At 47.1% G+C, this 26,016-nt stretch overlaps 1 protein-coding gene across 2 annotated transcripts in view; it reads left to right on the plus strand.

The window, feature by feature from the left end:
- The window catches only part of RHBDD1 (rhomboid domain containing 1), a 103,418-nt gene that overhangs the window by 75,072 nt on the left and 2,330 nt on the right, over nucleotides 1-26,016 (plus strand). The window contains exon 6 of one of the 2 annotated variants that reach the window (XM_059703353.1): nucleotides 10,309-10,639. The exons of the other annotated variant lie outside the window; for it this stretch is intronic. Within the exon in view, the coding sequence (XP_059559336.1) occupies nucleotides 10,309-10,388 (80 nt within the window). The 3' untranslated portion in view covers nucleotides 10,389-10,639. Of the gene's footprint in view, nucleotides 1-10,308; nucleotides 10,640-26,016 lie in introns of those variants that run through there. 2 annotated transcript variants of the gene reach the window in all.

The following is a 26,016-nucleotide window of genomic DNA, read 5'->3' on the forward strand; positions in this document are numbered from 1 at the left end:
TGGACAAAATGTTCAGGCTGTGAGCATTCTTTCCCCTCTGAATGAAGGTATAGTATCTAAGTTTGGGCAATGTGGGAACTGATCCTAAATTTGAGTTAGTGGGTTTCAGGCCATGACCCATTTAAGGGTTTTGGCTTTCCCTTGGATGTGATCAGAAGCTAGTGAAGAGTGTGAACCGAGGAGTGAGGTGAGCAGGGAAAATGGATCAGGGCCCCAGGATGAGGGGATGGCTACTGGAGGAGTTAAATTCATTGTGTCTGCAATACATTTTTCCGTGTGTGGGTCTAAAAGGCAAGATGGCTGGGAATCAAGCTGTGAAAGGCCCAGTATGCTGTGTCTAAAGGTTTTTTACTTGACCCTGGGGACAGTGGAAGCTTTGAGAATTTTAAGCAGGGAGCAAGAAGATCAGATGTGGATTTTAAGATCACGCTGCTCTGGGTGAGGGTGTGTTGCAGGGGGAGAGATAAAGTGTGAGTCAGCACACCAGGCACTGTTGTAAATGACCTCTGTATGCTTATGTATGCATGTTTACATGTGTGCACATGAGTGTGTATGTGTATATGTGTTCACTTCCTCCAACAACAACCAATGGGGTGAGTTTTACTATTCACCCATTTCAGAAAAGAGGAGGCTAGACCACAGGACTGCTAGCTGAGGTCCCATAGCCAGTAAGTGATAGAGTTGAGATGGGAGTGGTCTTGGTTCCAGAGTCTATGGCAGGGGTGGGCAAACTTTTTGACTCGAGGGCCACAATGGGTTCTTAAACTGGACCGGAGGGCCGGAACAAAAGCATGGATGGAGTGTTTGTGTGAACTAATATAAATTCAAAGTAAACATCATTACATAAAAGGGTACGGTCTTTTTTTTTTTAGTTTTATTCATTTCAAACGGGCCGGATGCGGCCCACGGACCGTAGTTTGCCCACGGCTGCTCTATGGGCTTAACCATTCCATTATTTGGCCTTTCTATTGTATTTGTAAGGTCATTATCATCATCATTGTTTAATTAATATATAGTTAATAATACTATTTTAGTGTTCTATTATAAATGATTTTAATAATTTACTAATATTAAGCTCTTTTTAGATTCATACTCATTCCTATTGAAATGAAATTAGAAATTTTTGTGAATTAGCTTTCTGTAAGATAGTCATAAAGAGATTTCAAGTTGAGTTATTCAAGTAGAGGTTATTAATGTCTTCCTGGTCACCTTTAAGCTTCCTGTGGGAATTTCTACTGCAGACTTAATAATGGAGTGTTTTCAAGGCCCTTAGTAGGTACCCGTTAAAGTCCAGGGAATATGAAATCTCGTCCCTGAGCTTGTCCTAGGTTCTGCGTCATTACACTCCCATTTAGAGCTATTCTACATATCACCCCAGTTCTGTTTCATGCAAAATACGCAATCAAAAAATAAGCTGAATTTTTCAAAGAGAGATAATGCCTATACTGACCATTGCTGAAGATTCCACACTACCTTAGAGGGTGGTCAGCAGGATCCTTCAGTACCTACTTTCGCTTTGAGGAGTACAGGCGTCTATCAGAGAAGTTGCAGGTGAGTATCGCAACAAAGCTAGTGGTAATCTTTTAGCTGGCAGAGGGCCTTACCTTCCCTTTGTAAAAAAACAGAACACCTGTGAGTTCAATAAAGCAAAGGGCAATAAAACTAGATATGGCTGTATTCGGTGGCAACTAGAGTCGAGGTGAGAAGATACATGTTAACAGGTTTTCATGGGTTCTAGTGATCAACTTGAACTGGCTTGCTTTCTACTGTGTCTTTATGAACTCCGGTAGATTTTCTGTCACCTTGTATTTTTAACTGAACTTTCTTGTGAAAGGATCCAGAACATCCTCCAGCTAGATTTTCTTTTTATGGATTGACTAGTGAGTAGCTCACGGCTGCTTGCCTCAGCTGGCCACCCCACCCACCACTGGTAGCTCTCCACTGCTCGTCGCTCGCTGCCCCACCCTCCTGTAGCTCTCCACCGCTTGTAGATTGGTGGTGACATTACAGTATCCTGGCTAATTTGCATATCCCTCTATTATTATTTTAGATTGTTTTGATGTTGTAAACTTTTGACCGGATGAATTTGTAAGGAATTTTGACCTGATGAATCTGTAAGGTGTTGCTTGATTTTCAAGACAAAATTGGGGTCATCGACTTCTCATATTTTATTAGTTGTTTAGTTTTATAATTTTATGCAGAAATGGATTTTCAGTGGCTCTCAGTTCTACTATTGACCTGTTGCTGTGTTCAGGAATGTTTGATCTTTGCATTGGGAGGGACCTCAGCAGATGCTCTGCACTCCTGGCCTCTGTTCCCTGCAGAACCCGTGAGACGGGCCATCTTCATGCTTCAGAAATATGAGTCCAGAAGGACCTTGTAAACTGAAACATAGAACGAGAGTAATTCTGTCTTTTTTGGACTGTTGCCAAGTTGGTACTTAAGGGGATTAAGATTGAAATGGCTTGATTAAATGACCTTGATTTAAAAATTGTTTTATGGTAGTCATTGTACGGTAGTTATCAGAAGAAGTTTAGCTAGCTGGCCAGAACAGCAGATGCCTATCAAAAGTCTCATTACTGTGTTTTTAAATATATGTAAATGGAAAAGAAAAAATAAGTAGGTAGAAGGGCTTAGACCCTGTGCCCGTCAGTGTGCGATGAAGACTTCGAAGCCTTGCTTTCACACCTCACCACGGCAAAGCCCAGCTGGTGTCCAAGCTGGGTTTCCTTCACCAGTGGACAAGGTAACTAGGGGTGTGTGGGGACTTTGTGACTAGAGAATGACACCTTCCCCATGGGGCTGCAATGATGGCCACCTGAGGCAGGAGCTGAAAGACACCTGGCACAGAGAAGGCACGTGAATCAGTTCCTCTTCTCGCCTCTTCATTTCCCTTTCTCTCTCTCCTATGTTCTCTGTCTCCACATACCTAGGTCACTGACTAAAATTTTCCTTTTTACATCCATTTTAATCAATTTCAGAGATTTCTAAAAAAAAAAAAAAGAAAGAAAGAAAAGAGAATAAAAGTATAAATAAATACTTAATCACCAACATTTAGCAATCCTTTTTTATGTACCAGGCATAGCAAGTACATTTCATGAATTTTTCCCTTTAGTTCTCATAAGAACTTGTATCTAAGGCTCACCACACCGTTTGCAAGTTCTATTGCTATCCCGTTTTTGGAATCCCTTTTTCAGGTGTGGAAACCAGGCACAGATAGGCTGAAGGACTTTTCCACTTACCCAGGGTCACATGGAGTTAAAACTGGCATTCCCACTCTGCTTCTTAATCCCCCGGCAGTCTTTCCCCCGTCACTTAAGCAGTTCTTAAAACTTCTTTTATGGTAGAGCTCAGTATAATCAAAAGAGAGACAGGAACTCTTTCCTGCTCACCCCAACCATCTGGCTGCTCTTTCCAGTCTTCCAGTAACTTTCAGGATTTTTTTCTTATCCTTTCTGCAGTTCCTCCGAAGTAGTGATGTACTGGGTATTTCTTCCAAAGGCTCACCCAAGACGAATGCCTACACAAGGAAGAACAGATAGCAAATTCATTAACCAGGGATCTAGTCACAGTCAGCCCGAGGCTCACTGTGCAGTCAGTGCTTCTCCATCACTCTTTTCAAGCATCTTGATATTTACAAGTCCCATGTTTTACCATAGGAAGCAGCTTCAACAAGCATATTCATGTGTTGACAGTTCTAATTAATAGAAGTAATTAGTCCTGACAGTGGAACTGTGAAAGGAAGACCCATTCATAAATCCACTAATTATGTTACTCTGCTTAGAAGTTAATCACAGTCTAGTCTTTCATCATGTCTGTATGTGAGCAAAAGGCCATCTTCCTGAATTTTTCAGGCCTTCACATTTACTGCTGGTAAGGAAACTTTGTCAAAATTAATTTCTCATTGGAACTTAATTTTCCAGAGTGCAGGAACTGGTGAAGAACAAACAGCTTTCTGGAGAGAAATAAACAAAAGAACAGGAAAACCAGGGGAGGAAGGAGGGAGGGCGGGGGGAAGAAGTCAGCCTGTCCGTGTGCTTTCTTAGATATCTAAACCTTACACCTTTTTGTGCACTTATTTTTACCCCTTTCCGAAAGCTAACATAATTTTATTCAGGCTATTGGTATGTGCATGGCATAGAAAATGGGAAGCTTGGCCCTAGCCAATTTGGCTCCGTGAATAGTGTCAGCCTGCGGACTAAAGGGTTCCAAGTTCTATTCTGGTTGCAGGCTCCTCCCCAGTCCGGGTCCTGGTCGGGGCTCATGCAAGAGGCAACCAGTTGATGTGTTTCTCTCACATCTATGTTTCTCTCTGTCTTTCCTTCTCTCTTCCACTCTTCCTAAAAAACAATGAAAAGATATCCTCAAGTGAGGATTTAAAAAAAAAAAGGAAGAAAATGTGAAGCTTGTTTGTTACTTTGATCCCAGTTTGACCTTCTTCTCTCTGATATAAATAGCCCACTTTTTCAGGGCCCTTGGTTCTGTAGCCGAGTTTTTCAATCTTAGCATTATTGACATGTTGGGCTGGGTCATGCCTTGGTGAGGTGGGTGGGGCTGCGCTGTGCACTGCTAGGTGTTGAGTAGCATCTGGCCTCCGCCCACTAGCCGCTAGTGCACCCTTCCCGTGGGAGTGACAGCCAGATATCTCCAGACATTGCCAGTCATCCCCTGGGGGACAGAACCAACCCTGGTTGAGAACCACTGTGCTAGAGAGTAACTTTAGATAAGAAAAGAATCAGGTAAAACATATGTAGACACATTAATTCAGCTTTAGCCAAATCAATAAAGCACATCATTTAGAAGTAATTTAGTGGCACAAAATCCAGATTTGTAACGATATTTCTTGAATCGCAGTATAGGCAGACCTTGGAGGTATTGCAGGTTTGATTCGATTCTATTGCAATAAAGCAAGTTCTGATCCTTTTGCTTGGTGAGTCTCGCCTTCAATTTGTAAAAATGCAACACCTGTGAGGCACAATGAAGTGAAGCACAGTAAAGCAAGGTGTGCCTATACCTTCCTCTTGCCTTTCAGTGTCCCAGGGGGTCCTTGTTGATAAAAAGTAGAGTAGAAGGAAGGAATTAATTAACTGTGGAGTAGCTGTATCTAAAACCCCTTTGCTCCTCATGTTGGATGCATGGGCTCTTGACATTCATGGATTTAATATTTAAGGTTTTTGACCACTTTTCAGTGACCTTTAAGTTTTGAGTACTCAGTTCCAGGTGCTCTTTGCCCCTTTTTTTAAGTTAATTAATTCCTTCCCTTCTTGTCTTTCCTTCCTACCCTGCTTAGATCTCTAGTCTTCTGTTTCAGTTACTATTTTACAAATACTTTCCATGTCCTTCCACCTACCTGGAAAAACCTCGGACTGGGGTGAACCCAGCCACCAGGATTCTCAGACCCTGCATCTGGCAGCTGACCCTGATTAGAGATCCTGGCCCAGCAGAGCAGACTGAGCCCGTTATAAATGTTGACCTCACCTGTCCTCGACTTTCCTGGTGACTTCATTCTAGGTCCTCTGTTCTTCTCCCGAGGCTTTAGTTACTATTTATATTCCAGCACCTTCCAAATGTATCTCCTCATCCCAGATCTCTTTTTGAGCTTCTGAAATTATACTGAAACCTGCTCAAAGGCATCTCAAATGCAACGTGCACAAAACTGAATTTGTAATACCTTTCTACCTCCCCAACTTGTTCCTCAGCAAGTGTTACCTCCTAGATGTTGTCAATCACCAGGTCCTCTGGATGCTAACTCAAAAAATGTCTCAAACCCTTCCACTTCTCTCCATGCCCAGTAGTCTGAATCATGGCCATTCATGACTGGACGCAGGAGATGAAGATGGAGAGGTACAAGAGCTGGAACACATAGGGCACCTGTCATTGTGACAGCCTACAGCTCTCCCGTAGACATTTCCCAGTGCCCCCTGGGGAGGCCTGCTATACCTATCTCTGATCAAGGATTAACAATTATCAAGATACAGAGTAAAAAATTATTCCAATAGTGACTTCTCCTAAAACAAGTTGCAGAATTATGGGTCAGAAAATTGGAAATCTAATAGGTTATCCTGAATGCCAAAAAGCCATCAGCAGCAGAAAGTTGGGGGCGGGATAAGAGTTTTTAACTTTAGATGGTTTATCTGGGCTAATGGATACAAATTTCTCTGCATTGAACAAACCCTTTAGCAGCCCTTCTGTGAGCCAGGCTCTGTGTGTTACTGGATCATGAGAAAACAGCTAGATAGATTTTCGTGTGCTTAGGGTACCTTTAGGATATCTTCAGAAAATACTTATAATAATTTCATTTATGGAATTCACTGTCAGAGATTTGGGGGCACCTTGCAAAAAGGTGGTCCTCCTTCTACATCAGGTTCTCAAAGTGATTCCAGACCAGCCTCAGAGCATCATCTGGGAACTTGTTAGAAAAGCAGATTCTCAGACCCCATCACAGACTCACTAAATCAGGAACTCTGAGGTTGGGGCCCGCTCTCAACACACGGAAACATTCTCTTCCGTGTGCAGCAGAATCACCTGCAGGGCCTGTTGAAACCCAGACTGCTGAAATGAGTTGATGTTGAGGGTACATCTGGGAAGCAGTAAACACAGTAAATGCTCAAGTGTTTTATAGCAATGGCAGTGGTGGTGGCGTCCGTGGGTGCATTTTGTGTGATGAAAAAAACAAACAGCCCATACACAAAAAAGGCCAGGTAGGTAAAGCAGCTTGATTGTTGTGGGCTTTGTCTAAAATTTGCATCTTTAATTTGGAAAAATGGTAGTATTCTTGTAAAGTCAGTTCCAAATGGATGAAAAGGAAATGAAAACGTCCCTACACATGCAGCTGTCCTCAGCTGTCACAAAGATTGCAGTAGCCAAGGGCCCAAGGCGCTCCACATTTCTTACAGAAGCAGTCCTCTATGTTTGACGCTTGGGTGTTGGGGGTGAGGGAAGAGTCATTTATCGTATGCTGATTGAATTCATTGCCTAAATAGGAAAGGAGAGTTAAGCCATTTCCAAGAAAATGGTTCCAAGTTTCTTAGGTAAGGGCCGCTGTAACCAGTTGAGTTGACTCAGTCACCGAAGGAAGTGCCAGAAAAGGGATGCCGACCTCAGTGCAATTGACAAACTTCTTTTCTCTTTTTGTTTGCGAGCTGAGCTCTGCTAACCCAGCTCGTGTTGCCAAGCAAGTTTTGCCTCTTCTCTAAAGCCACATGACTTTTGAAGGAAATTTAATCCATATGTCCCGAGTCAGTTATGCCCAAGTCACCAGACTGTTATTTTGTAAAAGTGACTTCATTTTGAAGTCATGGTGAAGTATTTTAGGAGACTTTCCTTCTTCACAATGCTAAATTTTTCCTGGTGTGTTGTCTTGTTTTACTTAAACGCCCTGTATATCATCTTAGCATACATCCTGCGGTGAGACATGAAGGAAATCTTGAAGCCAGAGGAGGGTGTAGTCTAACCCATTTGAAGCAGCCAGTTTCTATTTGCAGGAGTTTATAATTTGTCCTTCTTCAGCTTTTCATGCTGAATCCTGAGCCCAAGAGGGTGCCTATGAAGAAGAATAGAGAAAAGAGATAAAGGAGAAAAGCAGGGCCAAATCGCCCCCTGGGATATAATTCTGTGCTCTGCCATGTGATTCCCTTTCCAAACTAAGTTGTTTTCCCTTTTCCCTATGAGCATTGCCTGCTGGGAGAATTAAGGTGTTTCGTAAAATGCCCACAAAAGAGGGAAGTAACATTTAATTTGGGAGCAATCTACAGCTTCTCATAATTAGGGCAAATAGATGCTGTCTGCTCAGGACTGAAGCTAATTGAAAAATGGTTTTATTTTTTACTAAAATGGCTTTTATTTTAAATCTCTGCCTCTCTGGAATAGCATGATATGGACCATGTTTTATCGTACACGAAGCCCCCTGGTTGATGTGTGTCTATCCATTGGGAGCGTCTGTTGGCTACAGAAGGCACCAGAGCAGCCTTGCTTTCAGGGTGCGGTCAATGTTCATCCGCTCAGAGCACCGGGCCCTATGTAGGCAGCAGGTGTAGCCTCAAACATAGGAAGAGACATTTACCACCTGGAGGAACAAAGATTTAAGAGGTTAACACTTTTGCTTCTCATCTATTTGAGCTTATGAAACACTTTCTCTTTTTTTAAAAAAAAAAAAAATTTGGTCCTCAAAATAGTCCTGAAGACTATGGTTTCTTGTTTTCGGTTGGTTGTTTTTTTCATTAGAGTTTGCTCTCCTAGTTATTTCAGGATGTTGTGGCTGTTCGTGTGTGTGCCTGTCTCCACTAGGCTGTCAGTTCCAGGAGAGCGGCATGTCCTATCCATCCAACGGGGACATCTGAGGACCTGTATGGGCGTTTACTTTGGAAGCCCTACCCCCCATCTAAACATATGCAGTCCCGTCCTTAGCATGCAAATATATATTAAAGGAAATGAATATATATGATACACCATACACATGAGTTGAGTTAAAAATGGTTGATATAGTACATTTCCTAGACATTTAATGAAAAACATTTTCCGTTTTATAGTTTCCTTTCCACTTAGGAGCAAATTAGTTATCTTGGGGCAGTGGTCGGCAAACTCATTAGTCAACAGAGCCAAATATCAACAGTACAACGATTGAAATTTCTTTTGAGAGCTAAATTTTTTAAACTTAAGCTATATAGGTAGGTACATTGTTATTAACTTAATTAGGGTACTCCTAAGGCTTAGGAAGAGCCACACTCAAGGGGCCAAAGAGCCACGTGTGGCTCATGAGCCGCAGTTTGCCAACCACGGTCTTGGGGTCTCAAACATTTTCAGCGTCTTTAAGAAACCCATAGCCCCTGAGCACTGTTCCTACAGCAATAAAGCCTCTTGTTTGCTCTCAGTCTTGTGTCCCTCACACCTATCTTGGGAAAGAAGGAAATACTAAGGGACTAGAGGAGAGGAGAGGAGGGGAGGGGAGGGGAGGGGAGGAGAGGAGAAGAGGGAAGTGGAGGGGAGGGGAGAGGAGAGAGAAGGGTTTTCTAAAGGGAAGAGCTATCCTTTTCTTCCTCAGCCTGATTTCACCTCTAGGAAAGGGGTGCACACTCTTCATATGGAAATGATCTTGGGAGTGTTGCTCCTCCAGGCTCACCTGGACCCCCGACCTGAGAGGCAGTAACAGACTCCACTGAATGCCTCCCAGGCAGACCTGGCCAAGCTCACAGCCTGCAGTGCTGCTTGATGGGCTGAGTTTCTGGGTCAGGGCAGGAGATGGCAATGGTGGGACTCGTCCTCCATCCATGAACATTTCTAGGGATTCAGTCATTCACCAAATATATATTTGCCCTCCGGACCGGGGATACCACAGTGGCCAGGACAGACATCCCTGGAGTCCAGAGGTCTCTCTGTTCATACACTGGTCAAGATTGTGCTCCTTGGGGTGCCTTTCTTGAAGTATGTTTGAAATGGCTTGGGTTTATATTTTTCATTTTTTTTGGGGGGGTAGGATTATATGTGTATGCATGAGTAGCTTTGTATATTAATAACATTGAATCTTTCTGCTTACAAAGTTGGGGGGAAGCCTATAGCATAAAACTGGGCATGTGAAACATCAGTTTCTTCACGGCTATACTATTTTTTCTGCATTTCTTTTATAAATTCCCTGCACTTCAAATAGAGAGATGCTGAGCCTTTCCTGAGTTTGTTTTGTGCCCTCGGGACTTCAACCCAGGGAGGGACTCACTCGCAGTCAGTATTTACACACACACACACACACACACACACACATATATCACACACACACACACACACACACACACATATTCCTTAAATGATCTTTTTCTAAATTCATCTCTCATCTAGACCATTTAATTGAATGAATTCCAAAATTCATTCTCTCCAAAGAAAGAACAAGACTTGCCTGGTATCATTAAGGAACTGTGAGATGGTGTCTTGTGCTGGAGATGTTGGTGCCATGAAGTGGGTGCCAGGGGAGATGCCTGGCCTGCTCATCTAAGGAAATTGGGAAGGTTGTATTTTTATGTTCCCTTTTCCACTCTGCTTCCTCATGCTTTGCCGTTTACCCAACTCGAAGACTGGTATTTGTTTAGAGTAAAGCTCTGTTGCCTTAGGAGTATTTGAGAAAACAGTTCCTTGATGCAATCTCTCAAACTCACTCTCCTTGCCTGCCCAGCTTTCAGCAAGGACTTCTCTGATACTTCATATTTGAGGTATTTTTGTTTTAGAGAAGAAGGTTAACAGACCGACAAGTCTAGCAGTTCTAGAGACTGTCATCCTTGGAAATGCCAGGGCTCTTATTATCCCTGCTATCATTGTGTAAAGGAATGATGACCAAATGGGAGGAGCATGGACCTGCCCCATCACTGACAAAGCTACAGTTGATCCTGTCTCCCTTGCATTGAGCCTTAGAACAACTCCAAGGCCAACAAATGAGTGTATCCATCCTAAAGCTGTCATTCTGGCTGAGTATCCTCCTGGCTCCGCTCTCCTGAGAGCCCCCCTCTGTTCCCGTGGACCAGTTGGTAGCAGAATGGCTGCCTCTCCTATGATGGCCCCGGGAGCTGGGGGAGGAGGCCTGCGCTGCCCCCAGCCTTGCCTCAGTCTGGATTCCGTGCCCCATTTCATAGGCCCTGACAGACCACCAGTGTTTCTCACCCAGGATTCCTCTTACACAGCCCTGGGTGTGACAGTCTAATCATGTATTAGGACTCTGACCCTTCAGTGCCACACTCAACATTCTGAGCATAATTTGCCATCAAATACAGGTCTGAAATTTGGTCTGAAATCAGCTGGGCCACTTGCGCACTCTTGGGCCAGATGGGAAGAGAAGTCAGCTGAGGCACACAGACTTCTTTGATGGCAGGTTAACCGCGCACCAGTGCACATTTGAGTAAGTGTGGCCTGGCTTCAAAGCAGAGCCACGGCTCTCAGGGTACCTGGATGCCAGGCTGACGATGCCTGAGGCCGCTGGGCCATGGCAGGGACCCCTTTTGCTTGAAACCTTGTTCCATGTTCCGAATCTCAGGCACATCACCGTGTCAGGGAGTGAGAGAGAGAGTCCAGTTCCAAAGTGAACACAGCTGCCGAGGGACCGGGGTAAATTCCTTGACTTGCCTGAATCTGTCTCGGCATCTGTAAGACAAGGGCTGTCTAGGTCATCTCCAAGGCCTAGCTCACTTTAGAAATTCTGCCAACATTTAATACTAGTCTCATTGCACTGGTCTCATGGGTGTGAATATATGCACTCATTTAAACCACAGATTTATATTCATCTTAGGCTTCAGCAAGCTTTTCAAGAGAAGAAACTGTGCCTTACCCGTCCTTATATCCCCTCAGTCTGGCCTGACACACAATAACTGTTTTCAATTAATATTGGTTGCTTAATTAAGGAAAGAGGGGAGAGGCGGCAAGTTGCTAAAAATTAAAAACAATCTCAGAAAATTCAGTGGAATGAGAAATTACAAGTTGTAAACCAACACAAAGAAGAGGCTGGAGAGATGACAACGAGAAAATTAGCCATGCTCTCCCCCAGGCTGTTCCTGGTAAGGAAGACTGGCTCTTGTCCCTAATTGTTCGGGAAGTGCGTCAGCCGGTGCCCAGCGAGTGCCTAACCCCACACCCGACACACAGGAAGCACGCACCGAAATGCCAGCTGTCAGTAGGACGAAGATGAGCCTTCCAGTTAACTACGGATTGTCAAACCAGGTGCATCGTCACTCAGTAGAACTAGAGTTTGAGAACATACAGACGTTCCACCAAATTTTCCTGGACTTCACATTGGACTGGGGTACCCTGCCACGGGTGCATCCGTGCTCGGCACAGGGCTATGGCTAAGCTGAGCAGGGACTTGGCCTCACAGTGGTGTATGTGTTGCTTTTCTGAGTCCTGAGTGTCCAGGTGGGAACTTCTGTTGGGTCTTTTGTGCATGAAACAAAGATGCACAAAAGCGGCTATTTGATTTTTCCAGTTGGCTGAAAGATAAACAGGAGTTTCACCTGGCGGTGATTTGCTTAGGGCTCTCCAGGCACCAGGATACTCCCTGGTTTCTGGTGCCCATCCTGGGGGCAGAGTGGAGGCCTGCCTGCCTGCAGCTGAGAGGGGATGACCCATCTGGAGCTGAGGGTACGATGGGAGAACTGGAGGTCTCGCCTGTAAGGAGCCCGGCCTATCCTGGGTGTCCTGCTGCTGCTGCTGCCCCTGATTGCAGGCCGGGCGTCTCTTCCAGGCTGTGCTCTGTGGCTGGGGAGGCCCAGACTCTCCGCTCAGAGGGCCACATGGACACCAGCTGCTCTGACTCACGCAGGGACTGCGTTGAAGGCCTGGGAGGATCGGGTCTCTTGGTGGTGGCCAGGACATTATGTTTAAAGCCATGAGCTAGTCCTTCCCTTCGTCAGCAGCTCTGTTTCTAACATATAATGTTCAGATCTGAACTTTTATGGAGTCTCCCAAGGGTGAGTGTGGTGCCCAGACGATCACAGAGAAGAAAGAGAAGCCCTTTTTGTAGGACCACGGTGCAGCCCCTGGAGCCAATGCCCTGAGGCCCTCACTCAAGAACACCTTGCTGGCCTCCCAGGGTGGTAAGGCCACTTCCCGATGCTCCTGACCCTTCTCACTCCCCCTCGGCCGCTGGAAGCCAGGCTGTCCTACCTACATCCCAGAAACCGTAGTGCAGCCCCCCAACGAGAGGGCAGTCAGGTGTGGAGCAGGGAAGTCTGCTTGGGAGCAGACACTGTCACAGTCTTGTGCAGAGGGCACGGGAATGCAGCTACTTCTGCGTAAAGAAGAAACCTGGAGAAGCCATCAGCTGAGAATGTCCACACTCATTTCCATTCCCCTCCCTCAGTACTGCCTGGTGTACTGCACAGTAAGTTATGGTGACGCTTATAGAAACTTCCGCGGGTCTTGTATTATGAATCTAGTCTGAGCAACAGACAAAATGCAAGGGGGCAGACCACTGGTGTCCCAGTTTAAAATAGTCCGTCCTCCTGTTCCCACTGGCATAGCCGTACTGTCTGGTCACAGTCCCTGTGTTCTTGTTTGGAGACTCCGTGCAGTGTGGATGGGAGCAGGCATGCAGCCCCCCATGTCTGTGGCCCCAGGGACACTACAAAGGCATGAAGATGTGACAGCACAGGCTGCTCTTTCCTCGGGAGGAGTCCAAACCGTGCTTCCAGGCAGGGCCCGGTGGCCATGGGCAGGGCGGGGTGGGGGGAGGCGGGAAGCGCAGGCCTCCTGCAGCCTCCTGTGCCTCCTCACCTGGTCCTCACCATCTGCTCCTCCTGGATCTTGGCAATATCATGCCCCACCCCACCCACAACCTAAACCGCCAGAAGACAGAGACAGAGGGAGGAGGCCTAGTCAGTGACTTCCCAAGTCCAAAGCACGACTTTCGCTTCAGCCAAGTTGACACATAGCACGTCCAGGGAGCAGTGTCAGGACAGCAAGGATCTGTTGTAAATTACAAGATGTGTTAGCCTTACCCACCCACCCCACACCCAGCCTCGGCCCTCCCTCCTCCTTCCACCCTCTTTTTCTTTCTCCCCCTAATTGCAGCCTACTTTCAGTACTATTTTGTATCGGTTTCAGGTGTACAGCAACCATACACATTACAAAGTGATTCCCCCATAATTCAAGTACCCACCTGGTACCTTACATAGTTATTGCAGTTTTATTTTTTAAAATATTTTTTTTATTGATTTCAGAGAGGAAGGGAGAGGGAGAGAGAGATAGAAACATTCATGATGAAAGAATCATAGATCAGCTGCCTCCTGCACGCTCCCTACTGGGGATCGAGCCCGCAACCTGGGCATGTGTCCTTGACCAGAATCGAACCCAGGACCTTTCAGTCCTCAGGCCGACGCTCTATCCACTGAACCAAACCGGCTAGGACATATAGCAGTATTATTGACTATATTCCCTATGCTGTACTTCACTTGTGACGCTTGTGTAACTACCAATCTGCTTCTCAATCCCTTCACCTCCACACGCAGCCCCCCAGCTCCCTCCTCCCTTTAGACCGAGTGCCGCTCCCACCTTTAGCTCCTCGAGAACATTCGTTTCCCTGAGAGGAAGTGGGAAGAGCCCAGTGTGAATTCATATATCAGGTTCTGTGTCATTATGAGGAGAGGTGAGAAGGACACCATTTCTATCTTTTATTATTTTTTTGGTTAATCCTCGCCCAAGGATATTTTCCCCCCATTGATTTTTAGAGAGAGTGAAAGGGAGAGAGAAACATCGATGTGAGATGTGGGAAAGGCACATTGATTGGTTGCCTTCCACATGCTCCCCAACCAGGGTCAGGGACGAATCTGCAACCCAGGCATGTGCTCTTGATCAGGAATAGAACCCGTGACCCTTTGGTGCATGGGCCGACGCTCTAAGGCCCTGATCCACACGGGACAGGCAGGGTGCCACTCCTGAAGCCTGCAGGCGCAAAGGACTGTGCCAATCAGACACCTTGACAGTACTGTTCTTGTGATTTGTTTTCCATGTGGAGGGGCTGCTTGTGTGAAATGTGTGGCTTTGTCTATCCTGCCCGTGTCCTTTAAAGCAGCATCATCTAAGAGGCTTCAAACCAACAGGGCGAGGGCGAGCAGCCTCCTCTTTGGTACAAAACACAGGTTACTAATGCTGTGACAGACGGCCCGGCAGATCCGGTGGAAAACCAGCCACTGCCCTCCCGAGGCTCCTGCCTGCGTGGAAGGGGACCTGCGTGGTCATTGGGTGCTGAGCCCTTGTTTAATAAATGAGGTGCTTGGGGCCCAGCGAGGCCAGGGACCTGTGCTCCGAGGGCCACAGTCTGGACCTTTGTCTGCACTCCTGTCGGCCCCGCTGCGTCTGGTTTGCGTTCAGCATGGTCTTGTCTTCATGACGGCCTCCCCTTTTTCTCTGTAAACATGAATATGAAATATATTTGCTTTGCTCCTCAGCCTTGCCTGCCCCCTGTGTGTCCGAAATAGCCGGCTGGAATTCATGAGAATGTTATGTCTTCAGATGTTTATAATCCAAAAGAATCCCTTATGGGTTTTTGTTTTTTTTTAATAATAAAACGACTTGGATATCGGTGTTTTCTGTTGGAAAGGCGAGCCAAGTTCACAGTGCGGCAATTACAATGCAATGCATTATGTGTAATTTGTAGCGCGCCCCAGGAGCAGGGGTAAACCCTGGAATGCCTGCGGCCCCTCAGCATAATTAGCAGGATCAAACCCCGTGCAGAGAGAGAGACAACAGTCCTCGCCCGAGGTCAATAAAAGTAAGGAAAAGTTCCGATAAAAGCAGTGCACCCCAAATTATATCAAGAGCAGCCCCTCTCTCAGGCTGGAGTGCGTCAAGAGCCTTCATTGCTAATTAAAGAAACCTTTTGAGGTTTAACAGATCATAAATTCGCACTGGGAATGCCCTATTGTTCTGAGGTTACAAGTCTTGTCTTTGAAATGTAACAGTTGTACTTTTATATTGCATTCCTCCAAGAGAACCATTGTAAACATGAAGGGTTTGCGTTTCAACTTAAATTCGAACAATGTGGTTTGAAAGAGTTCCCCACATCAAAGAGAGACTGTTTGGGCATGTTTTATAAATTCTTTTTCTATAGTATTTAAAGCTACAAATGACTCATAGAAATGTGTTCCATTTAGATCCGTCCTGTCGGTGGGGCTTTTGCTGCCCTTATTTTTTCTACCCTAAGAGAATTGTCTGAAAACAGTCTAGGCCTTTTGCCAAGTCAGTTGCCCTTAATCTACTATCTTCAGATCCATAGAAACAATTCTGGAAATGTTGTTATACTGCGTCTAAACAGCAACAAATGTGCTTTTTCATGGTCACCTTTTTTTTTTTTTAACTCAAAATATCCACTGTATCAACTTGGATTTTTTTTTTTCTTTATGAACCAGTTATAACCCCTTCCATCGCCTCTTATCCTCCATTTAAAACAAAACAAAAACACTACCTTTTTTTTTTCTTTTTGCTGAGTCAGTGGTTAAAATGAAGAAAGGTCGGATGGTCAAGGGATAGATGTGGGTGCTGGCTTCCAGAGTGGTAGGAAGAACACTGGCTTTGATCCAGCCCCTGGGCGTCCAGGCGTATTATTTGCTGGCTGTGAGACCTCAGGAAATCGCACACCTTCCTGGAGCCTCAGTTTGGCCCTCTGTGAAATGAGGACAGTGCCCACACCCACCTCCCTCCCTCCCATTCATTCATCCCTGGGGACAGAGTGTGAACACAGACCCTCCCTGTTCTGGCACCGTGCGTTACTGAAATAATTGGAGTCATGCGTCGTCACTATCTGCGGTTTCATGTGCTTTGATAGGATGTGGTCTTGTGAGGGCTGAGGGCAAAGGGGGGACGCGGTCCCTCCTGAGGATTCGGTGTTGGAGCTGAGCACTGCAGGAAGAGAGGGGAGAGGAGGAGGGATAACTGGGGAGTGGGAGTTGAGGGAGGGCAGGGTTGCGAATGTTGATCTTTATTCTTAAATGAAAGGAATCTTTGGGTGGTTTCGGCAGAGGATAAAGTTGATCAGGAGATGTGTGCTTTTGAAGAGCTGTCATTACCATGTGAGGAAGGGCTGGTAGGAGGACCAGAGAGAATGGGAGATCGTTCAGGGGCTCCGCCACCAGTCCTGGCTCCCCAGGCAGGCACAGGCAGCACTGGTGGGAGGCGGGTAAAGAGGAATGGATGAGTTTAGGGAGTGTTCAGGTTAGAAAGGCAGGAGTTGGTGATGGGTTGAAAAGGGGCAGGTGAGGATGAGTCTAGGGTCTCGGCATGTGTGACTAACCGGATGTACGGCGAGGACGTCCGCAGGATGGGACAGCCTGGAAAGGGATTATTAGAATAACAGGTACCACTGACCCTTGATCGCTTTTCACTGTGAGCCAGGTGCTGACATCCTTTCATTCATTTATTTCAGAGCACACCTGTGACGTAGGTCTCCGCGCCGCACAGATAAGAAAATTGAGGGTCAGTGAATCAAGTACCAACCCGTCCAAGGGCACAGAAAAAGGGGCAGAGCCAGTATCCACACTGAGCCAGAGCCAGGGCACAGAGGGGCATGCGTGTAAAACTGTAATGCCCACTCCAAACCTGACAGGAGGGTCAGGTGATGCGGGATGCAGTGGCTGAAAGAGAGAACAGGAAGCCAGGCGATGGGAACAGACCCCAGAGACCTCGCTCTGGTCCTGCCCTCTGGGCTGTGCACAGCGGGAGGGCCTCTTCCCCTGGTGTTCATTTCCCATCTCCGATGGGAGCAGATTGGATGTCACCATCCTGAGAGCTCCCTTCCCTGCTTGCAATATCCATGATTTTTATGATGGACCGATGCACCTCACACAGAATCTCATTCCAGGCTTAATCAAATCTTTGAAGCTTCTTCTTAAAACTATAGCTGGGCCCTCAGTGCCAGCTTTCATGGCCACAGCACACAGGCAGATTTTCCCAGAGGCTCAGAGGCAACCTGTTCCTCCCCCTGATCTAAATCCTCAGTTATCCGAGGTAAGCCGCATTCCAGATGCCTAATGTGGAATGTGAAGTCCAGAAATAATTTGAGGTCTCCCTTTCTGGTCCTAAAGTAAATTTTGTTTTACTAGAAATGATTAACAGGCGTGTAAGAGTAAGTCAGGTCTGTTGTTTTGAATATCTGCCCATAGCATATGGACAGATATATGTCCGTTTTAGAATCATTTCTTAGCAATTCTAGGTCAGCTTGAGCCCGTTAGAGGCAAGCTGTCTGAAGGGGGTGAACAGTCTGGAGAAGGCCCCCAGGTCTGCCTGAGGCTGGGAGAGCTTGTGTGTTAGATGTGTGTGTGTGTGTGTGTGTGTGTGTGTGTGTGTAAGTTAACACACGAATGCATGCCCTCGCACAAGCATCCCCCACCCTCCCCCCCACCAAATGGGGCTCAGGATCAGAACTTGGTATAGGTGAGAGTGAGTTAATCAGACCTGAAAGAACACATAATAAGTGGTAATTAGGTTCAGGGTTGGGTTGAACACCATGGAATACAGACACAAACATGTTTTTAAAATGACTAGCAGATTCCAGGAGGTGTATCACACCTCAGAATTCCGCCCCTCCCCATGCTCACACTGACCCACATACAGAACCTCTCAGTTCTTAGGTGCAAAGAGCAAGGTCCTGCTTGTTTGTATTTTCCCCAGACGGCCCCTCGCTGCCACTTATCTCGCAGGGCTTATCCCCTCTGAGAGAACTGAAGGTCGAGTCGTCCTCACCTTCCGCGTTATCGAGGCCTCGGTGGAGGAGCCCACCCCGATTCTGAGAACACTGGCTCCAGCCATTCAAATTCACGGCTCTATGCTTTAGACAAGGTTGTCCTTCTTCTTGACTTATTTTCACCCCCTCCCTCTCCTGCCTTTGTGTTTAACCCGCCACGTGCACATCTGGCTGCAGTCCTCCAGCTGCTCTATGTTCTTGTGGTGGGGTTGGGCGGGAGGCCCCAGCCTGTCCCCCACCAGTTTGGGTACCTTCGAGACTGGCCGAGATGCCCCCTCACGGCAGGGTTTTCTCAGAACAGTTGGTCTTCCTGTCATTCCACCCGCGAGAGAAGGATGCCCAGGGGCTTTCGGCGTCTGAGAAACAGCTTTGAACCAGCTACAGTCTCAGGGACAGGTTCCTGGGCCAGGGACCGTTTTGGTAATTAGCCGCCGATATCAGCACCCCTGGACATGTAGTTACGTACTAATCAGGCTGGTGCATTTGAAAAGTAAAAATAATTTGAATTTTTAAACTTGTTAAGATAGCATTCAGCTTAGAGGTACAGAATACATCTCATATATTGGCCTATTTCTAGCGATTGAAAGTTCTCTTAAGTACCTGGAACCCCAGAGCCCAGGCAAACTTCCTACATTTCGTAGAGGAAACAAACAAGATAGCCTCCTCTCAGCATTTCTCTCTCAGGACGTGGTAGCTGGTTAGTGGCAACGGCCAGAAACCTCTCCAGATTCCCCCACCTTGAGATTTCCTACTTTCCACCATGACCTGCATCTCTCTGTGCTCTCAGCCTGTTGTCTTGGCCTGGTCCTCTTGTCCCCCTCCCTGCCCAGCCCTGATGCATGTTAGTCGGTTCTTTGTTTATCCAGCAGACATGTATGATGCACCCACCATGTGCTGGGCACCGGGTCCAGAGATGAATCCCTTGGTGCCTGGGATGGAGCGCTTCTGGGCCAGTTGCCTCGCCCCTGGCGTTGTGACCAGCATCTCCAGGGCACTCCTGTAACCGGATGCTCTGTTCCCCAGGAGAGGGGCCCGCTTTGCTATCTTACCTTTAAAATTGTGGCGTCTGCAGTGGGACATCCCGGCATGACCTGGGAAACCACCAGGGTCTCGGCTCAGGACAGAAGACTGGCTCTGACAGAACCAGACGGCAGGCTGGTGCCGATGATGGTCAAAGCCGCACAAAACACCAGAGGACGTGGCTGCATTCATCCAGTCCCAGTGTCCCTAGGCGGGCCGGTAGCGCCAGACTCACAGAGGTACCTGTGGAAAAGGCAGATTCCTGCCCTAGCCGGTTTGGCTCAGTGGATAGAGTGTCGGCCTGCGGACTGAAGGGTCCTGGGTTTGATTCCAGTCAGGGCACATGCCCAGGTTGTGAGCTCGGTCCCCAGTAGGGGGTGTGCAGGAGGCAGCCGATCAATGATTCTCTCTCATCATTGGTGTTTCTATCTCTCTCTCCCTCTCCCTTTCTCTCTGAAATCAATAAAAATATTTTTTAAAAAAATAAAAGGCAAATTCCTGGGCCTCACCAGACGTTGATCTGGACTCTCCCACATTAGATCCTAGAACAGTGATGGCGAACCTATGACACGCATGTCAGAGGTGACACGCGAACTCATTTTTTTGGTTGATTTTTCTTTGTTAAATGGCATTTAAATATATAAAATAAATATCAAAAATATAAGTCTTTGTTTTACTATGGTTGCAAATATCAGAAAATTTCTATATGTGACACGGCACCGGAGTTAAGTTAGGGTTTTTCAAAAGGCTGACACGCCGAGCTCAAAAGGTTCGCCATCACTGTGAACCTGCCTCTCCCCATCGCCCCTCCTGAGAGTTTGGGCATGGCTGCTCTGGATCCGTGTGCAGTGTTCAGAGCCTCACATGTCGTGTTTGTGCAGGATTGAGACAAGGACGCTACAGGTGGGACCTGTTACCTGGTTCGCCGTATCTGCTGCTAGTCAGTCCATCACCAAGCCTAGGGGTCAGCTGTCCCTTCCTGCCTCAAGGCCATCGGTTCCCCTGACGTGCGGTTACCTGCATCCGGTGGGACCTGGACTTGTCCCCTGAGTGGTCCCTTTCATCAGCTGTTTCCAGCCTAAGTTTTCTTTGTCCTTTTTCAAAAGTCTCCTATGGACTCTCCATCTTATTTTCCTTATCCCTTGATTTCTTGGGATGGCGTTTACTTGTTTTTTCATGCCCAGATGTTAAAGGGTGTTTTCAGAAGATTGAGATTCCTGAGAGAAAGATGTGCCAATTTCAAATGGCCCATGGTTTCAAAAGTAGTGAAAACATTATCTTGGGCCTTTGCTTAAAGAGCTGGAAATTGGGCTGTCTCTGATTTGAAACTCAATTGAGAAAAAACAAACAAAAAAGGTCTAAATGTCATCAGCTGTGCTCCTCTATACCCCTGTCTGAGCAGGGGGTTCGCGGTCCTGGGCACCAGGCACATCCCCACGAACACGGACGGCTTTCTCAGCCTCACCCCCTCCTCCTGCCTTCCGCTGGGCTGGTTCAGGAAGGGAGCAGGTGTCAGTGGGTGAGAATATGAACTGGTAAACAGCCACTTTGCTTAGGTTCAAAAGAAATCTATTTTAGTATTTCTGCATCCAGGGTTTGCACAGATTGTATCTGTGTGTCTCTTCTAATGTGGAGTTAGGGCAACACAGATCATTCCAGCTAAAGCCTCCGCTGGGCAGGGCCGTGTGCGCCTTAGCAAGAGTGAATCCTGGGCGTAGAACTGGTTAAAATATCCGCATCCCCGGCCATGCCCAGCCTGTCTCCCTCTCCCACTGCCTGCCCGTCGTCTCTGCGCTGGGAGGAATCCGGTATGACGTAGGAGCTGCTAGACGCTGGCAAATACTACCCAGGTTTCAGAGCATCCAGACAATAAACAGCTCCGTAACATTGGCTGCGGCAGCTTCTGTGGAGACCATCTGTTTCAAAACAGCCCTAATTGTGCTTTGGAGGTGGAATGCTTTGTTGGCTGGAATTTGTCCTCATTTTCTCCCACAGATTCAGCGTCCTGGGCCTCTGGTTCCACCTGCTGGCAAGTGTAGGGACTGCAATGAGACCCAGCGTGGATCTTTTCAGTTGAAAGAAAAATCTGAGCTATACACCCTATGTAGCTTAGTGGTTTCCAAAAGCTGCCGCAGGTCAGAATCGCCTGGGAGTGCATTATAAATACAGCGGCCGGGGCTCTATGCCAAGCCCTCTGAGTGGGAAACCCTCTCAAACAATTCATCACACCGGCGTTAGAGAATTATCACCTGGAATTCAGCACCTGGAGGTCAGGGATGACCCCACCATGTTCTACTCATCCCCAAACAGGGGAGTGACAAAGCCCGCTGGAGGTACACACTCCTTCTTCTTCCAGTTTATCCTGTAACCCTTGGTGGTGCCGGTCAAAGCTTTATCCCCTCAGAACTCATCAAAACTGTTTAAAATGGGAGAACCTGGCAATCTCTATGTAAGCCAGTGTTCCCGGTGGCAGTGCCACTGAGGAGTCCTGCTGATAGCGTGACCCTGATATGATGGGGAGGGAAGGGCACCTCACCCCTGTGGTCTTCCCCAAACCCCCATCCCCAGATTCATCCTGAGAAAGACAATAGGCCAACCAAATCCAGGGACATCCTCCAGACTGCCGGGCTGGCCCTCCAAGATGTCAGGGTCACGGGAAACGGCCACAGCCCGCGGAGACGAAGGAGTCATGACAGCTAACTGCTGTTGGATCCTGGAACAGAGAAGGGGAATTGGTGGGAAAACTGGCGGAATCCCAGTGAAGTCTGGAATGTAGTTACTAGTAACGTACCGTCTGCCAGTGGTTTCTTGGTTGACAGTTACTCCATGAGAATGCAAGATGTTAACACAGGGAAAATGAATTGTCTGTGTTATCTTTATAACTTTATACCTCAAATTATCCCAAACTTAAAAGTTTATTAGAAATTAAAATGTAAGAACGAGGGCCACTGAATTAGACCAAATGAGTTTGAGGGCGTTACCAAGGAGCCACGGTTCCCACCCAGCTACCAGGAGTCACAGCCAGACTGGGAGCCCCGGCCGCAGGGTCCCAGAGCAGCCTCCCAGCCAAGGGAGGAGAGGAGGCAGGTTGCTGTGTGCCTCTGGCACTCCCATCTCCAGTCAGCCGACCCTGACATCTCACCAGGGAAACAGTGGGGGAATCCTGCCCCTCTGTGCAGAGGTATGAAGTGTCTAGTCCAGCCCCCTGAGCTCAGAGGTGAGGAGCCTGGGGCCCAGGAAGGAGAGGGACTTGTCCAAGGTCCTGGTGGATTTTTAAGTGCAGGTCAGATTTCAATTAGAGATCCCCCAAATAAACCAACCACAGGAGGAAGAAAAGTACAACAGGTAAAGTTGCAACTAATGTGAGCTCCGTTTCAAAGCTCTTCCTTTTTAAGACTCCAGACTGTGTTTTATAACAAAGAAATCCCCACTGTTGCTGGCTTGATAGGCGGAGGAGTGGATATGTGAACTTTTCTCTCTCCAGTCACAGCTAAATGTGACTTTTCTTGTAAACCATAATTAACTTCCATTTGTATGAAAGTTATAAAGTTTTAGGTGAGTGTCAAACTATTTTTAAAGAGATAGATGGATATAGATGGATAGAGAGATAATTATACTTAGTGACTCAAAAAGTACAGGGGTCTTGCTGTCCTTAAACACCTCTCCTTTTCAAGGAGTAGGTTGGACTTGGGCTTCCTTCCATGCTTTCTCCGTCTTTATCAGTAATGACTTAACAGCCATCTTTTTAGGAGGAATTTTGGAAGCTTTGTAATTTATGGAATTCTAATAAAGTAACATTTCAAAGAAAGGATGTGGGTCCCAGGCTGCTGCCCTCTTTTGACAAGCGAAATCTCAGAGACCACTGATTTACTTGAGGGTTCCTGATTTTTAAAAAATTCATATGAAAAAAGTGATTGCCTCTTTAGCTCCCCAATTTGAGGGAAAGATGTGCTGTCCTGCGACTTCACTTGAGTATAATTTCACTTGAGTATAATGATGGTATGGAGTGCTCATCAGATCATGAGCAGGTCCATGAACACCAGCAAATTAACCATCTCTACGCACAAGGGTGGTGGACAGTGGGGCAGATGGCCGTCAACGCACGGTGTTCGTTTTGGCAATTCCTACTGGGATGGAATTGCTTCTCCTCCCTTAGATGTAAAACGCAGAGGATTCTGCATTATACGTAAGGGTAGAGAACTGAGCATGCTCCCATCAGGAACCACGGATCAATAAATTTTATGATCTCACTACTGGTGTTGTAATTGAGCCAAATCATCTCAAACTGGGCGCTGATCCTGAGGTTCTTAGAGGCATGCTCACTGTTGCTTTGAGTAAAATTAAGGGCTCACCGGCATTTACAAGAACGCAGAGGCAAGGCTCGTCAGTACTAGTATTCTGTACCCACCTCATCCCAGGCCATTCCTCCCAGACCATAGCTGTTCCGTGCCTGACCTCGCGCAGCAGGGAAAGGTCTCCCTGGGCCTCCAGTTTCCCCGTGGCTCCTCCACGTCACAGAACTGTGCCACTGACTGGAGGGGGCCAGTTACCTTTTTGTCTCTATTTCTTTGAAGGCAGATGTTTAGTAACTAGCAACTTCATAAAACCCTGCCAAATGGTCTTCAAACCGAACTGGGCTCTGTCTTTTAAAAAGTCACTGTTTTCATCATTTTACTTTGCAGTTGTCTTATACATTTTACCTTGTATCTCTAACAAGTAGACATTTAACACACAACTCGTGATGACGTTAGAGGTTAATAACCAAGCATCCAATGGTTGGCAGGTGTTTCTGCATGCATTTTATGGATTTCAACTCTTCTGACCCTCCCAACAGCCCAGCAAAGTGTCTGCTCTCACTGTTCCCATTTTATAGGTAAGGAAACTGAGGCCAGGTTCAGGTAACCTGCTCGCTCGAAGATGTGTGGCTAAAAAGGAGAGAAGTTGTGATTTAATCCAGGTCATCAAACTCCAGGGTCCCAGAACAGTTCCTGGTAGTGACCTCTTCAGCAGCATCTCCTCACAGTGACCCGACGTGCGCCTGCCCAGGTGAAGGCCTGCAGGGTGCCCCTCTGGTTCCAGAGAGGCAGGGTGCCCTCCCGGTTCCCTATCAACACTTTTCCAGCGCACCCAGGGGGCGGCCTCTCCTCTGTCCACACAGTTGAGGCCCGTCTGATTCATTTCTATTGAAATAGGGGACCGTAACAGGGCTCTATGAGCAAAAGAGTGATTATTGTCCCCCTCATGGTATGAGTTCCCTACTTTGACATGTGGCGTTTCTTCTGTTGGCTCAGCCTGTTTCTCCTCGAATGCCCTGTGAAGGGGTCCAGCGAACCTTTGTGCTGGTTGCTCACTATGAGAGCTGGAGCCCAGAAACCTCCACCGCTGGGCTCTCTCACTCCTCCCGGCCTTTCCCATCGTGGAGACATTAACTGTCAAGCTCTTTCCTTTGGATGCTGGGATTCCCTGTAGGTGTCTGAGCCTCCACAGGCCGGCGCCCTGAGGCTCAGAGTTAACATGCCAAGCCGAGCTTGCGTCCGGCTCTGCCCGCAGCGGGGTCTCACCGTTCCCTGCCCGCGCTCATGAGTTCAATTAAGAATAGTCTTGTTAAACATAACTGGTAAAGGCAAAGCAGGACTTGGGTTTTATAACATCTAAGAAGTAAACTAATGGTAATTGGATTCATGAGGTTCAATGTAATTTCAAAGCATTTACCACTTTGAACAAAGAGAAATTCCTTTACAGATGTGTATGGCAAAAGCCATATCCAGTAAAATTTTGAACCTTACAGCAGTCATAAAATCTGTATGGTGAAAGTCTTAAGCCTATATGTTTGGATATCATCTTTAATGAAAGTTGATAAATTGACAGATATAGGGTGGGGCAAAAGTAGGTTTACAGGTGTTAGAATGGAAAATAACACAATAATGAATAAATAATAATAATACAAGAATAAACTCTGTGTTTTGCATATTCACAGCTGTAAACCTACTTTTGCCTCACCCGCTCATTCATTGGAGTGGAAAAACCTGAGGTGGCATCTCCCCAGCAGGAATGTTGGGCCCAGGCCCGCCCTGTTCACTCTGGTGTGCCAGCCAGGAAGGGCTCCATGGGTCAGCAGGGGTGATTCTCCGGTGGTCTCAGAGGGAAGGGAGACCCAGAAATATGGGAAAGCAGACATACGAAGGAGGTACTTTTGACCATCTTCTAGAAATCTCTCCTTGTCTAACCATCTTTACATCTTTGTTACCTGCAAACATCTTTGACAAGGTGCCACGCTTACGGAGTAAGCAGGAGGGATCCGCTGTTCACTTGTTTTCCCTCCTGGCTGGAACCCCTTGCCCACCCTTCCCAGCTGGGCCAATGGTGGGGAGAGTATTTACCCCACCCGTGCCCCTGAGTCAGTCCTGTCAGAACCCCGGTGGGCAATGTTGAATGTCGTTTTGTCTGGCTATAACATATATCCTTGGAGGTCCCAGGCAGGTGCCGCTGAGTCAAGCCTGTATGTTTATCGAGCAGCTTCTGTGTGTTCAGGACTGTACCGGGCACTGGGGAGCAGAGGGAACGGTCAGAGATGTCACCTGCCATTTAAAGCTTAGGATCCTGGTAGGAGAGAGAACAGACATGAACACTGGCTGCCCTCGCTGGCAGGTTGCATGAGGACCACCAAGAGGAAGGTGCTGGAAGCTGAAGAGCTAGAGTTGGGAGAGGACTCTCCCATCAGGGGTGCCAGGAGGCAGTGGGTTCAGATGGGGCAGGGGAAAGTGAGTGAGACACCTGGTCGATGTAGGCAA

Source organism: Myotis daubentonii, chromosome 7, assembly GCF_963259705.1.
Source record: "Myotis daubentonii chromosome 7, mMyoDau2.1, whole genome shotgun sequence".
NCBI classification, from domain to species: Eukaryota; Metazoa; Chordata; class Mammalia; order Chiroptera; family Vespertilionidae; genus Myotis; species Myotis daubentonii.